Genomic DNA, 16,068 nt, shown 5'->3' with positions numbered 1-16,068 from the left:
TGAAAAAACACCCATCCCCTCGTTCCTGTAACCGACCCTCAACCTCATGATTTAATCACTTCATTTTAGAATAATGCACTCGGCTATTTCTGAGACAGCTGTTGACTTTTCTCAAACAACGAATAATAAGATGTGGCATTAACTAAGGCAGCCAAACATAGTTTCTTCCTAGGGCTAAGATGCTTTGAATTAAAATTTATTAAAAACAACATGAACTGGCTATTTTTGGGTTAGGGTTTGAGGTATTACCTAAGTCCTGATTGAAAATGGTTTGTGAGGTTCTGTAAGAGCAGCCTTTTTCTCCTTTTTCTTCCTTCCTTTCTTCCTTCCTTCTTTCCTCCCTTCCTTCTTCTCTTCCTCCCTCCCTCCCTTCTTAAAGTGGTATCTTATACTGGAATAATGTAACAGATAAGAAGAAACCACTGGGAGTTCAACAGCATTTATAGAATTATGAGGATAATCCACTAACAGTGAGAGCAATAAAGGAAAACAGAATTTAACTGGCAAGAAGCAGCAGGTCATTGCCTGCAGGGGATGGTCCAGTCAGAAATCTGACTGTTTCATGTGTGTGGATAATGTAATCTAACACAGATGCTGAAACAACTTATGCTATAATGATATCATATTTGATATGTTCTACTTGATTGTAATCAAAGTTCAATTTCCGAGCACAATTTAATATAATAAGATATATTATAGACATTTATTAGCCAAAATTGGATTTAAAAAAACAAAGTGGTATTGGCCCCAAATGAAAGCAAACTGGGCTGAGGCCAAAGGTGAAGGGAGCCTTATGGACAGCCAAAAAGTCACAGCAAGAGACATAAAACTGGGGCCCCCGCATTTGAGAAGACTCCAGCGCTCTTCAGTGAGACATCACATTTGTCTACAAGCTTTGGGAGAATAACTTACATTTCAATTTTACAAAACTGGTATTTGCGGTGAGTTTTCAATTAGGTGCATAGAAGTCTTTAAGTGGAAGAGTATGGCGATATCTCTATGGGTTTGTGAATGTGGAATTGAATCCCCTATATTTCATTTCTGCTGTAACTTAACAATGGCCAATAGATGATATGAAACACTGCTGCCAGAGAGGAATGAACTGACGGCATAATCAGAATCCTATTAGGGGGTTGGATGACCATCCAATCTTAGATTTTTGAAGAACTAAACAGATTTAAAATGCACTAGTCCTTTGTCCTTATAAGCATATTAGTATTTTCAGGCCACATCATTTTCTTTTGAGATATAGAGTCACTACACTTAAACATTCTAAGAATATAAAAAGAGCAAAAGTTTTAAACAAAATGCTTATTACATAGAATTTGAATAAGTAGTAACATAATGTATAAGTAAATGCTATATTTTAAATTTTATATTTCAGGTATGAAAGCATAATTGAAATTGAAAACTGATTATTCTTGATTCATCATTTGATTAAAAAAGAGAACAGTGGTGAAAACTTCTGAAGTATTCCCAGAAGCATTGAAAAATAAACAAGAGAGAAATGTTAAATCTGCAATAAAATACCATTAATCATACCTAACTGGGGCTTCAGAAAAATGTGTTATCAAACAATCATAAAATTGGAAACTTTGCTTTATAATAGCATTGAGGATATTTATTAAAACTTTAAAGTTGACCATATTTCAACTGAAACCATTAGCTTCCTAAGTAGAAAAATTTTACTAGCAACACACAGATTTAAGCTACTTAATCTAGATTATTTGCCAGGTGATTTTTAGGTAACCATAGTGATCAGACCTTAAGGATTTTCAAAAGGTTAATAGCAGCTGATAGCACAAGATTGATTCAATAGCCATTTATCTGTATTTATGAACAGGAAATGAGAAAGGATGTGTGAGAGAACAAACATCTAGAGAAAAAATTAGGGAAGATATAAGCACCTGTGTTTAACCATACTCTCACCACTGTGGCTGTGACCAAACCCCTCCTGCAATACACACACACACACACACACACACACGCACATTAAGACTCACCGATTCAGGGATTGGGCACTGCATTAGGATTTAAGGGGAGCTGAAGGCTAGGGATACCCAGGTTTTAGTGCAACTTAAAATGTAATCTGTAAAGCCTCTGGTTTAATTTGATCAATACAGGCATTCAAAATCCATAACGCAAGTTCCAGAGTAAATGTTTTTATCAAATTGGTCTTTAATTAAATTTAGAAGACAACTGAAATTTCCATTTTGCTCTATTAAAAACAAGAAGTTTAACCAGACATCAGGCTGTCTAATATCACAGAGATAAAACATCTACATAATTAGCCTGTTTTTCAGTTTTTTAATCCAAATGTTTGCTATCTTTAGACACAAAGTGGATTAAGAATTAGTCATGATAACTCAATTTCTTTGATTTATGAAGACAGTGTGACTCAAAATAATGACCTGTCCAATGCGCAAAGGGTAACTGCTTTCATGTTAGAAATATTCTGAAGTCATCTCTGCAGTTGGTCTAGAATTATAACAAATAAACCAGAAAACATTTCAAAGTACTACTAAATATATCATGTTTTAATAAAATTTAAAGTGAAATATAATGACTGTTCTTCAGGTTATATTTTTATGATGATTAATTTTATTTTTCAAATAATGAATTAAAAATATAGGTGTGCTACTCTTGAGCATGAAATGGACTAACCTTGCAGGTGTTTTCAGTGCTCCGGAGAGTTCAAGGTCCATGTGCCTGTTAACAGTGACCTTCTCAACAAGCCCTGTAACACACAGAAGGACAGAGATAATGGTCCACCACAGGTCAGGAGTAGAAGACTAGAATAAAATAAAGTCACAGGTACATGCAAGAAGCATTTATTTTTAACACACAGAAAAGCTATATATTCCTGGTTAGTGCAATTATGTTGAATTACTGCTCACAGAGAACTTATATGAAGTAGACGGGGTAAGTCTGGTTGCCAAATTAATGCCAGTGAAGAAAAAAATGAGTATCTTCAGAATTTAACGGAAACCAGGGAGAGGCTGTGGGGCAAAGACTCTCAGTTGCCATATTTTTTTTTCTTTTTAATATTCTAAAATGGCTTTCTGCAAAGAAATATTAAAAATGTCACCTCTTTTATGCCAAGCAATCACTTCATTGAGTAATTACAAATTTCAAAAGCTGGTGGGCAGTTAGTTTACTGCCCTTTAGAGATGTCTTATCTAAACTGTGGCTACTTAATTATGTGTTAGTCCAAACTCCCTTTTAATCCCTAGGACCCCTGCTGGAGTTGTGGCTTCTTACAAATCGATCTCCAGTCAGAAGCTTCCATGGTTCCTACATTAATAACTTCAATAGCTCTTTCTTTCCTCCCACACCTTCTCAAGTAATGCCTAATCCACTAGCATCCTGAAGTCGTTCTTTTTATTAGACAGTTAAACTTGAATCTCTTTTATCCCCTATTGCTAGAATAAATCCAGGTGTCTTAGTGCTTCTCTGACATGGAGTCTATAGCCAGTTTCCTCATTCATACTTAAGGAGTTCAGGATTTTCAAGGTAGTTAAACTGATCTTTCCAGAGTCTGATTTGAACAGTTAAAAAAACTCAAAAACCTGTCTTTTAAAAATGTTCATCATCCTACTGTCTTCAGGAAAAAAAAAAACCAAAACCTTCCTCAAGTATTATTTGTTGTGTTCAGTTTCTCAGACGTTCTAAGAAAATGTGTTTTTTGGTTGCTTACAGTATTCCATAGTAGTATCTCCCAAATATCAAGATAACATTTGTTGTACTATTTACTTTGTTCTTTCTTGCTTTGCAGCAGCTGATTTTAAGGGAAGGGAAGGAAGTTAAGAGGAAAAGACTTAAAAAGAAAATGATAGTACATATATTAAAAAATAATCCTTTCAAATAAGGAAGTAAATGTATTACTGAATCAGCGTTTAGTTTAAACAAGTGAGCAAATGCACTTTTTGCAGCTGCTGCAAATTCATATGTTAGTTATGCAATTTCTGAATCTAGCATATCAAAGTGGTGCTAGTAAAATGAATATATACCATGTTTAATTATCGCTGAAAAATGAATATATACCATGTTTAATTACCGCTGAAATGAAATTATCGCTCATATAAATCAACTATCAGTGGCCAATAAATATATCAACATAGGCATATAGTAAGAATTGGCTGAAAATATATCAGAACGAGCTGGGTATAACCACAGAAGACGGTCTTTTTTTTTTTTTTTTTTTCCTTTCACAAGGTACACAAATATTTCGGCCAAATTCCTTTTAGAAAAGAGGAATAATTCATTATATCCTCCTTGTATCCTCTCAAAGCTTTATAAACACAGGTAAACATCAACATTTTCCTCAGAGAAGTTAAACATTCTCCTAGTACAAAATTGCAGAAGGAAAAACTCATAATATAAATATTACTTTGGGGAAACGCAGTTTACTTATTCATATTTGGTAGGTTTTGAAAATATATGTATATTTCTAGTTTCCATTTCTCCAAATGAATGTGACTTTTGAATGTCTCTTTTGCTGGGGTAAAGAAAACTGTCTGGTCCACGGGACTTGCAACATGGATTGAAACGACAAGTGTTTCACCAAGATGTCAAAACAGGAAGATGTTCTGGCATAACTGGCACTGGTAGTAGCACAAGAAAATACCGGCTAGTCTTTCTGATGAAGAATTCTATTAGAGGACAATCTATACTGAGTCTGACTATAAGAGTGACAATGCAGGATTGTCTACTGTATTTATTGCTTGCATACTGAATTTCCTAAGCTCACTGATCCGTGACTGAGCACAGAACTATTTTTATGTGGTTATATACTTCAAATAAATATCCTTAAAAATAACCTTAGGAAATTACACTTAGAAGATGCTGAACAGTAGAGTAAGGATTCTTTATAAGATGTTCACAGGTGAGAATGTAGGCCACACCAAATGACTCTCTGGGTAGCTAGAGGATCCCTTCAAACTGACGGATTTGTTACCAATCATTTAAATATATTTACAGGTATAAGATTAAACATTGTGGTCACCAGAAAGGAGTGCTGGCCCATGACTGAGAGCAACTAAGTCTAACTTTCATTTTTCTATAACTAGCTATGTAAACTTGCAAAAAACCACCTAGTCTTTCTTCATCTTTAAAATTAGGACTGCACATTGGTCAGAATAATTTTGAAGATAAAATAATATAGATTGAAAAGAGTTGAAAAGTTTAAACTACAGAAGTTAACCTGTTGATTGCTAATAACCATACAAGTAATTAAAAGTTGGACAGCTATTCCCAAACTAATCTAGACGTTGTATGACTTATGATGTTTCTGGCCTTCAATAGGCCCTGGTTAAACATTTATTTCCCTGAAAATATGGAGAAAGTCGTTTCACAAGCACCTGGGAAAACAGGTAATTTAGTTTCCCAATTGAGTTCTGATTTTTACATGAAGCGCTGTGATTGGCTGCTGTCCTACTAATGCTAACTGGACAGCAGAGACAGTGCCAGTTTGCTCTGCAATGTGGACTTCTGCACGTGCATGCTTGAGAAAGGATGCCTGTCTGTCCCTCAGTGGCCTGGGAATCACTGGGCTTTGCCTTACGAAGGCAGTGAGCAGTGAAGGGGTAGGGCAGGTGGGAGGGGGCGATGTGTTTCTATGGAGTCCTGACACTTTTGGTGGAAAAGATCAAAGAGCAGAAGCAGTGGAAGGTGGAAAAATCAATGGAGAGTGTGGAAAGGGCTGGTGTGAAAAGACCCAGAGCAAGACAAAGAATATGGGGCAAAAGAAGTCAGCCTAAGAGCACTTTTCTGAGCTCTTCTCTCTCTCCTTCTGGGTAAGAGCTTGGGGGAATCACTGCATATTTGTTTGCTTCTTATCTTCTGAAACCTTCTGAAAAGACATGAAGCAGACAAAGCAAAGTGGGAAAGGAAGCATGACAGCTTAGTGAACTTGGGGCAGGCTCCAAACCTCCCACTGTGTTTCAGCGTGGGTGGGAGCTTCTCGCAGGCTCTCTGGAGGCTGCTAGCTTGCTCCGTCCACCTTGCCATGGAAGCAGGCCCTTCCTGACCGATGAAGAAATTCCCATCAGAAATTTCAGGAATTGCAGGTCCCTGTGCATTCAGGCCCCAGAAGCCGTTTCAGGGTAAAACAGCTTGTTGGTCTTTGATGTTGTGTTCAATCTGAACATACAGAACTTGGAAAGAGAGAAGGAGCAGAGGGCAGTTTCAGTAAGTTTTCCGTCTAACACAGGGAGAAGACAGGCTCTCAGGAGGAAAGGGACTGAGAGTAGCCACATGCTTGGCTCTGAACCAAAGTTCTGCCACTTCTTTAAGTTACTGAGCCTTCCTCTGCCTCATTTTCCCTATCTGGAAAACAGAGACATGTTATGTAAAGCTCTGATATTTAAAAAGTTTAAAGGAAATGATGTATATGAAATACTAAGCATACTGTCTGGCACATTATAACCGACTCAATAATGGTAACTACTATTCAGGCCAAAACTTAATTTCTTCTTATTGTACTAAATCCAGATTGATTGTTACTGTACCTTTTAAATCAAGGTCAACTAATCACAGCGTTTCTTTCTTTAAAAATGTATGTAAAGCTTTCTTTTAAGAATTACAGGTAGAGACACATAGCATCATATTGCCACAGATCTTTTTTTCCCTTTTAAAATGAGGAAAGGTAAATTATTTACCAAATAGATTCAGAAGTTAAGCCTAAAATAAATATATACCTACACACATACATGGCAACTCTGCATCTACATTTAATCTGAGGATAACTGCAATGAGAGATGATCTTGGCCGTGAATGTGTCTGGAAAGTATAGACTTTCTCATTTGATAATTACTCTGGGTATCTAGGGGAAAAAATGCTTGCAGTTGTAAAATTTGCAATTTCATGTAAGGATGAATATTTCCCCCAACCCCTGAATGTGTAAATATTATCTCAGTTTGAAGATAGGGAGAAGAGGGACAAAGAACAATTGATGCTTTCGTTCAACAGTATGTATCCAATGGCCACTATGAATCAGGCACATATGAATACAGTCAAAGCACCATCAAGTGCTGCCAAGAGTAAGATCTCCCAGATGTCCTATTGCAGGAGGTGGTGGGTCTGGATGATGGGTATTTGGAAGGATGCTGTAAAGGGAGAACCCAGCTGGGAGGGGGAAGCTTTGGGGTCGGGGAAGTGTCAGCCACAAAGTCCTGGCAGCTTGGGAAAAGGGGTCTTTCCCTACTGCCGCTGAGACTCATCTTTTCCCCAGCACAGAGTCTGATGCATCGCAGGTCCCCCGTGCCTGGCTTCTTGCTCCACTTTTGCCTCTTCTCCATGCCCTCCATTCTCAGGAGAGGCCATGGGAGCAGCTGGGCCGAGGAGAGCAGCCTCTGCCGTGGAGAGGGTCCCCACCCAGAGAACCAGATTGCAGTGGCCCTTGTCAGTGCGGTGTGAAGTGTGGCTGGGTCCTTCTGTCAGGATCACATGAAAGACTCAGTAAAATGCAGATTCCTTTTGTCCCATAGAACAAAACTGCAGGCATGCATGAAGCACGGGTACTCACCAGCTCTGAGACCCTTCTGCTTTTTTTTAAAACCATTTTTGAAAATCGAAGTATATATAGTTAATTTATAATGTTGAGTTAGCTTCAGGTGTATTTTTTCACCTCTTCCGAAAATGTGTTAAAATAAAGATCAAAATAATGGCCGTGGGGCTATAAACCCTTTACTTTTTCCACGCGGTACACCTAATACACAATCTATTCCTCTGCCCTTGTTTTAAGGGACAGAATTCATACTAGCATTTGAGAGAAACATTTTTGAGAGAAACAGGGCTTTTCTTTTTCTTTCTTATCGTTTTCCTGCTGTTTTTGTCTTGCTTTCCAATAAAGAGGTACTGGTAAGCTACAGGTATCCCATTCCTGAAAATGACAGCTAAATAGAACAGAGAACTGGTTTGGGTTCAAGGCCTGACCTCACCACTTATTAGCCATGAAACTTGAACAAGTCTCTTTACCTATCAGTTCCTGTTTCCAAATCCCTGTGACATAGAGTATCTTCTCAATTGACGATTAAATGAGGTTTTATGTGTAAAGAGCTAAGCAGAGGACAGCCCAGAGGTGCTCAGTAAGTTCTGGGAACCTCCCCAAACTTTATCCAAATTCACCACCAATCTCAGTCCTCACCATGGTGGCCTATATATCCTTTCTCAAACTCTAATTCTAATAATCTCTTATACTCTTCCCTTTGCTGATAGCACCTACCTCCTTTGTCCTCAACTATCAAGGAAAGTCTACTTTTCAAGATCCAATCGAAAGGACATCTCTCCTCTGGTCTTCTTTCCCAGTTCCCCTGGTCCCAGTCAGCCCACCGCTTCTCTCTCTTGTAACATTCCTCGCTCATAATACATGTACATGAACCATAATTACGTACTTGGCCTATCATGCCTACTAGACTGTGTAAAACGCTGTAATTCTTAAATCCTTAGCACTTAGCTTGGTGCCTGGCACATAACACGTAGTCAAATCATATATACATTATACATACACACACATTATTTTTCTGAATGCCTGAGTAGAATGGATGCATTCACGCATGCATGGCTGGATACTACGAGCGTGCTATCGGGGAAGCGATGGGCCTATGAGAGCTGCGTGCTTGTCCTAGGGTCCCTTCCCCGACTCCCCCGCCCACCGTGAGGCAGGCGCTTAAGGATAACTGCCTCCATCTGAGTTCCGAACGGTTCCTACGCTTTGGGACTCAGCTCCGCAGGTCACCGGCAGGGGGCGGCGTTGCCACGCAGCCGGATGCCGCGGGCGACTGCCCCCCCCATCCCCGCCCCCCTCACACCCCCTGGCGCGCAGCTTTGGTGACTGGGCCGGAGCTCCCCCAGTTCGGAGGGAGGGTGGGTCTTCCTCGCAGGTTGGGGAGCTGGGGTGGCGCGGGGCCACGGGCGGGGGATTCCGCTCTCCAGGCGCCCCCCCCCACCTTTGCTCCTACCTCAGCCTCCCGCGACCACCAAGTGAAGGCAAGTTACTCTCAGTTTGGAAAGAGGCAGCGAGCGGCCAGAATCGACGGCCAGAAGCAAGGGAGGCGCTTTCTAGCAAAGACTTAAGTGTGAGCGCGGGCGCGCGCGGAGATAACGCTACACTTCATCCGATAAGGCGACCGAAGTTGAGGGCTGGGGGAGGCACTCTTGTATCCTTTGAACTTGTACTTTCACGGCTCGTGGCAAACTAGCTCATTTCACGCTGACATTTACATTCATTTGAAAAAGCCAAACCTTAGCGCCAGGCGACGAACGCGCTTCGCCTCCTCAGGTTCTCGGCCAGAGAACGCGCCGCCGAGCGTTCCGCCCCGCGCCGCGCTCCGGGCCCGCCCCGTCCTCGGCCATTGGCCGCTCGCCAGTCCTGTCGCCCGACCCTCCGGGGCGTCCGCTCGAGGACGCGCGCTCGCCCGCGCCGCGCTCCCGGCCTCCCGGAGCCGCTCGCGCGCGGGAGACGGACGCACGCTCGGCCCCGCCCCCGCCGCCGCCGCGGCGCTCCGCGGGCTCGCCCCGAGCTCCACTGTCACCCGCGGTTTCAAGAATCGAAACCCAGGGAGCGAGCCCTGCCCCTTGCGCGCCGAGACGGACTGGCACCGGGAAGTGGACTCCTTCGTTCACACCGAGACCCGGTTTATTAATGGGGTCAACGGTCTAATTCTACACCATACCCTGCTTAAGAAGAGGTCGGGAAGAACCTTTGGAGCCCCATCACTAAGCTATCATGCCGCGCTGTGTCTGACGAGAATTTTCTGTTTGGGAAGTTTCTGCAGTTGTGCGACTTAAGCCGCTACCCGGTGTTTGGGGGCCACTTAAGACTCCTGAGGCATCTGAAGTGTCTCCTCCTTGCGGAAAAACTAGAGAGGCGTGGGCGGGGGAGGGGGGCCGGGCATACATCAAATATATGTCCATGCCTATATGCGCACACACGGACCGCCGCCGGGCTCGCGCTCCGGGTCCGCTCGCCGCAGCGCTCGGCTCCGCCAGACTCCGGCCGCGGGGCGGGCGGGGGCGGCGCCCTATGCAGATGAGGAGGGTGTGGCGAGCGTGTGGCGCCGGGCCCCGGAAGCGCCGAGAAGCCCCGGTATAAAAAAAGTACTGAGGACATTTCCCTCACACAACTGCTAAAGCTCCAGAGACGGGAGCGTGTGCGGCGGCTGCGGCGGCGGCAGCAGCAGGAGCCGCCACCTCCGGGACCACCGCGGCTGAGGCGGCGCAGCGCGGGCGGGGGTGAGGGGCGGGAGTGGCCAGCGCAGGCGGCCGGGGTCGGGGAAGAACTCAGTCGCTCGCCGCTGCCAGGAGCGCACTCGCAGCTCCTGAAAGTGTTGTCGCCTCGCACTTCCTCGCTCGCCGCGCTCCTAGAAGGGGCGGCCGCCTCCAGGTGACACAGACGGGACTCCCGCTTGCGCTTTCCAGATGCATCAGAGATACTTTTGGTGCGGGGCTGCTCTGCGGGGCGCGGGGCGCGCGGCTGGGGGGCGCGGGGGCCTGGGGAGGGAGAGTCTCCGGGGAGCCCCTGAGGCGGGGGCCAAAACTGAGGGGGCGCGCTCTTTCCTCCGCGGGCCCCCCGCCGCCCCGCCGCCGCCGCCGCCGCCGCCGCCGCGCGTCCTCACCGCGCTCCTTCCCCGTTTTCTTCTAGGACCGACCAGGGCCCAGTGGCGTTCGGCGGGCACTTCATGGCGGAAGGCGAAGGGTACTTTGCCATGGCCGAGGACGAGCTGGCCGGAGGCGCCTACATCCCCCTGGCCGGCGACTTAAGCGGCGGCGACTTCGGCGGCGGCGGCGGCGGCTTCGGCGGGCCCTGCTTGGACTATTGCGAAAGCCCCACGGCGCACTGCAACGTGCTGAACTGGGAGCAAGTGCAGCGGCTGGACGGCATTCTGAGCGAGACCATCCCGATCCACGGGCGCGGCAACTTCCCCACGCTCGAGCTGCAGCCCAGCCTGATCGTGAAGGTGGTGCGGCGGCGCCTGGCCGAGAAGCGCATCGGCGTCCGCGACGTGCGCCTCAACGGCTCGGCCGCCAGCCACGTCCTGCACCAGGACAGCGGCCTGGGCTACAAGGACCTGGACCTCATCTTCTGCGCCGACCTGCGCGGGGAAGAGGAGTTTCAGACTGTGAAGGACGTCGTGCTGGACTGCCTGTTGGACTTCTTACCCGAAGGGGTGAACAAGGAGAAGATCACACCACTCACGCTCAAGGTAAAGCCCCCCCACCCCGGCATGGGCCGGGGGCCGCACCGGGCCGCGCTCGGGGGCGGGTACGGTGCAGTGGGCAGAGGGGCTCGATCTGCCGTCCTGACCGGTGTGGGCGCCCTTGCCTGTTTTGCTTCTGAGGTTTTTAATGAGTAAACCGAGGTGCGTGGACCGTGTGGAGCGTTCTAGTTTACTTGCTGCTTCAGCGCCGCAAGCCTTCTGCTTCCTCCTCTGCTCTTCCTTCTCCTTATTTCTTAACCCTTGGCTTCCCTTGCTTGAGTCGTGTCCAGAGTAGATTCTGTTAAGTGGAAGAGTGAAATGATGTAAATCGTTTTTTCCTTTTCTTTTGTTTTTTTTCTTGAGTCATTTGGTGATTTAGTCTTTGGGAAAAGAGCAGCCTGCAGGAGAGTCGAGTTAATGGGCTTATTATTGTATTGGAAAGTGTGACTAGATCTCCTAGCTGAATTCAGCTGACTCCGTGTGTTAAGGATATATTCGGTGCTTCTCCGGGTTGGTTCATGTGTTCAGGATATAATGAGTCCCCACCTCCTCACTTTGGTTCAAAGCGCGGTTTATACAGTTAGTTAAACCTGTGTGGGGAACCAGCGTCCCCGAATGTCTGGATTTAGTTCATATTTGATACTAACTGCAGAATCCCTGAAAGGACCTGAAAGATATTGATTAAATCATTTGCTTCGGGGGGGGGGGGGGGGCAGACTGGGTGACTGGACAAGGGTGAGATCAACTTTTCACTATATGCCCTTCTATTCTGATTTTTGAGTATTGTGGTGGTAGTGTGTGAGTGTTGTACCTAGAAGACTGTTTTCAAAAAATAACATTTCAAAATCAGACATGACAACAGAAGCTCTTGGTGCTATCCCCCGTCTGCCAAAAGCCTCAAACTATTACTTCTAGCCTCTTTCCCAGACGGCAAAACCACTCGTTAAATTTTTTTTTTCTGTTTTCAAAAAGACTATTTAATGTTTAAACCTGTAGGTAGTGTTTTGCTGAAACTTGACAAAACAAAAGGGAAGGAGCAGAGTAATTCTCAGTTGTGCCGAGGATGCATTTATTTATTTATTTATCTATTTATTATTTTTTCTAGGTATGCTCATCTTCTTGTTTTATCTTTTAAATTGTAGGAAGCTTATGTGCAGAAAATGGTTAAAGTGTGCAATGACTCTGACCGATGGAGTCTCATATCCCTGTCAAACAACAGTGGCAAAAATGTGGAACTGAAATTTGTGGATTCCCTCCGGAGGCAGTTTGAATTTAGTGTAGATTCTTTTCAAATCAAATTAGACTCTCTTCTCCTCTTTTATGAATGTTCAGAGAACCCAATGACTGAAACGTTTCACCCCACGATAATCGGGGAGAGTGTCTACGGGGATTTCCACGAAGCCTTTGATCACCTTTGTAACAAGATCATTGCTACCAGGAATCCAGAAGAAATCAGGGGGGGAGGCCTGCTTAAGTACTGCAACCTCTTAGTGAGGGGCTTTAGGCCCGCCTCTGATGAGATCAAGACCCTTCAGAGGTATATGTGTTCCAGGTTCTTCATTGACTTCTCAGACATTGGAGAGCAGCAGAGAAAACTGGAGTCCTATTTGCAGAACCACTTCGTGGGATTGGAAGACCGCAAGTATGACTATCTCATGACCCTTCATGGAGTGGTGAATGAGAGTACGGTGTGCCTGATGGGACATGAGAGAAGACAGACTTTAAACCTGATCACAATGCTGGCTATCCGGGTGCTAGCTGACCAAAATGTCATCCCCAATGTGGCAAATGTCACTTGCTATTACCAGCCAGCCCCCTATGTAGCAGATGCCAACTTTAGCAATTACTACATTGCACAGGTCCAGCCGGTATTCACATGCCAACAACAGACATACTCCACTTGGCTACCCTGCAATTAAGAATCATTTAAAAATGTCCAGTGGGGAAGCCATTTCAGACAAGATAGGGAGAAAAAAAAGAAAAGACTAAAAAGGGCTGAGTGACCCAGCCCTGATTAGGGATGTGTTTTGTGCAATGATGATCTGCTCCTGGTTTTAAACTTGGCAAAGCTTTGAATCTTTTCATGGGTATGGGAGCATGATCTCAAAATGACCACCCTCCCCTTCCCCCCTACCATCAACCCTCCTAACCTGATCCTCCTGCCCCATTGGATTCTATCCTGAAACAAAAGAGACCTGTCATTAAAAGCAACCAGGTTTGCCTAAAATAACAAGGGAAAGAAAGAAAATGCTTGATGACAATATGGGTTTGCACTACCTGCTCCCATAGCTTTGCCATAGGAAAAAAAGAAAAGTGTAGAGTTTCTTGTAAGATGGAATTCATAAAAGGGAAAATACAGAGGAAAAAAGGTCTCACTCCAACTTAATTATCAATTCAGGAGTTAAGATAGTAACAGTAATAGAGGAAGAAAGGGAATTCCAACATTGGAATTACTATCTGAGACTTCCAGCAAGTGCTTTCTGTGGAATTCTCCTCTTGCGCTGATAGAAACGGCTTGCTCTGAATGAACAGTAGTAGGTTGGTGCAGTTTTCATAACAAACAGCAGAACTTATGATGACACAATCCATTATTTCCAGCTGCGTGCATAGCTCGCATTTTTTAAATGTGAAAATGCAAGCAAAAACAGCTGTAGCAAAGAAAGTATGCTCAAGGACCAAAGATTTAACAGATAAAAATACCCAAGTAGAAGAGACGTAGTAGAATATATAAAGAGTTACTATATTTGTTACACACCAATATACATCAAAGTGCCTGTTGCCTTCTGAAAATTTGAAGTGGAAAAATTTTGTGGTTTAATGACTATTTTATTTTATCAGGGACTCAAGAAGAAAATAACACATAAGCTTGTGAATGATGGAGGAAATGCCCTATTTTTTTTCTTGGCAAATACTTGTGTAAAGTTAACATTGTTGGTGTGATATTATAGGTACTTGTGTATGTGACTGCATATTATGTGTTTATATATACATATTTGTGATATGTGTATATACACACAATACATTGGCTATGGTCTAGAATATTGTAGCAAATAGGAAATGTTTAAATACTGTGTGCTTTTATGTTTTCAACAGGATGACATGAGACGTGGGCATATTGCAGTGATGAGTTAAAACCCACATCTAAAAAAATTAAAAGCAAATGAAGGAGGAAAACAGTTAATATATTTGATAGGAAGAGCAGAGATTATACATTTTTTAGTGAGTTTTATTTTTTCCTTTTTATGTGAGGCATGGAATTCCACAAATGGGAGAATATTTGTTTGGCAGAGCACTCTTTGTACTGAACTGCCGTTTTGACAGTTTGAACCGTTTAAGTTTTTGTAATACTTGCATACCTCCATGGTGTATAATCCAATGGATAATGGATCAGTGATAGTCTTATTTAAATCCCTGACTGCTAAAAAGAATTTCTGGTGATCTGAACACTACTTACGAATATTTAAATGAATTTTTAAATGAATGTCTTCTGCATTCCAGGACCACTAGAATTTAATAAATGTGAAATGACCCTTTTTAAAGAGTATTTGCACAATTGCTTAAAATTTATATATGAGATGTATATTATATATGAAATTTTATAAATTCACACCAATATGAAGCATCTTTGATCTGGTTGTCACACTGCATTTAAATATTTAGTACTGTACTTTAAATTCAGTCACTTTGCATTGAATCAAATCCAACTTTTATTTTCTGTTTCCCAAGAGACCAGTTACACCTTTGTGAAATGAACTGGCATTACTACTTCAGTTCAGTGACAGCTAATCCTAAACCTGTCCATTCTCTCAGCCCTTAATCCCTTTGGACACTGGTCTCTGAAAATGCATTTGTTACAAACAAAACTAACACCTGAAAACCTTCCCTTTGTGTTGTGAAACAGCCACATATCCCCACCAACTCTAGTGGATGACTACTTACTATGGTAATTCCTCTGAGGAGTCAACCAGATTTCTGTCATCGGTTAAAGAGGGATTGGGGAAGGAAGTAGCGTCATCCTACTGGCAGTGTAATTTGTTTGTTCCCTGAGCATCACTCAGATGCTTGAGGCTAGTTTAGTCCATCTGAACTACCTTTCTTGCACAGTTTCTTTGAAGCCTTAACAGGAACTTGATGGGTTTGCTGTAGCAGCGTCCCTGTGAATTCTGTCCAAGCTGTAACAGCTACTGCACTGCCACTCACTGTTTCCGAGGGAACTCTTTCTTCTCCTGTGTTGGCTCAGACTCCCTCACTCCAGCCCTGGGTTTGAAAAATTAGTTGTGAAATTCCCAGGAAATATTCCATTTGCAGATTTAAGCTGGATACTGAACTGTCAGAAACCAGAGCTCCGCCTACTTACCTGTTTGGAGGTTTTCTAACAGAAAGCTAAGGGATCCCTCGGGAACACAGGGGGAGCAGCTGATGATCTGCCTTCTTCCTTCTCATCCTGACTCTTGGCCAATGAGTCGTCCACTATTTTGGAAGAACCTGGAGGTCTCTGCTCTGCCACAGCCGCAACTTGCTGTTATTTTATGACACAGGTTTTTTTCGGAGAGGCCTTATTTGAAAATACACTTTTCATTTGTTTTCTCAGATATTTATGTTCTCTTCTTGCTTACTCCAGGGTTGGTAGCATAGTTGGACTGCCATTCAGATAGAACAGGCTGTATTCAAGACAACCTTCTGCGTTTACTTTAAGACTTACATAATTTATTTCTCTTTTGTCTGTACTATAGCCTTGTGCATATGTAGTTGAACAAACAGTGGAATTTTTGTCTCTCTTTGTGGATGTGTGGCCTAAAAATTTGAATGTCTGGTGAGAGAGAGCCATGTGTAATAGGTCAGAGAAAAGAACAGCTCTCAACTCCTGATT

General features: G+C 43.5%; 1 protein-coding gene and 1 long non-coding RNA gene across 7 annotated transcripts in view; one reads left to right on the top strand and one right to left on the bottom strand.

Annotated features, from left to right (window-relative positions):
- LOC116281636 (uncharacterized) overlaps positions 1–9,435 on the bottom strand; it is a 287,689-nt gene extending 278,254 nt beyond the window's left edge. For 2 of the 5 annotated variants that reach the window (XR_012075195.1, XR_012075193.1), the window contains exons 1-2: positions 8,961–9,233; positions 2,665–2,737 (exon numbers count right to left, since the gene is read on the bottom strand). This is a non-coding gene — a long non-coding RNA (uncharacterized lncRNA). The other 3 variants (XR_012075194.1, XR_012075197.1, XR_012075196.1) reach the window with 3 other exon arrangements.
- A 522-nt stretch (positions 9,436–9,957) lies between these two features.
- TENT5A (terminal nucleotidyltransferase 5A) lies at positions 9,958–13,166 on the top strand. Of its 2 annotated transcripts, none has more exons than XM_072965566.1 (3): positions 9,958–10,384; positions 10,643–11,204; positions 12,341–13,166. In XM_072965566.1, the coding sequence occupies exons 2-3, from the start codon at positions 10,680–10,682 to the stop codon at positions 13,115–13,117; spliced, it is 1,302 nt and encodes a 433-aa protein (XP_072821667.1). In that variant the 5' UTR covers positions 9,958–10,384; positions 10,643–10,679; the 3' UTR covers positions 13,118–13,166. The 2 variants fall into 2 exon arrangements, with proteins under 2 accessions (XP_072821667.1, XP_072821666.1); XM_072965565.1 differs by having other exon boundaries at positions 10,099–10,439.
- Positions 13,167–16,068: the final 2,902 nt, after the last annotated feature.

The sequence above is a fragment of the Vicugna pacos genome, chromosome 8 (assembly GCF_048564905.1).
Source record: "Vicugna pacos chromosome 8, VicPac4, whole genome shotgun sequence".
In the NCBI taxonomy this organism is placed as follows: Eukaryota; Metazoa; Chordata; class Mammalia; order Artiodactyla; family Camelidae; genus Vicugna; species Vicugna pacos.
The sequence above is the reverse complement of the archived record's forward strand: the minus strand, read 5'-3'. Positions and strand labels throughout refer to the sequence as shown.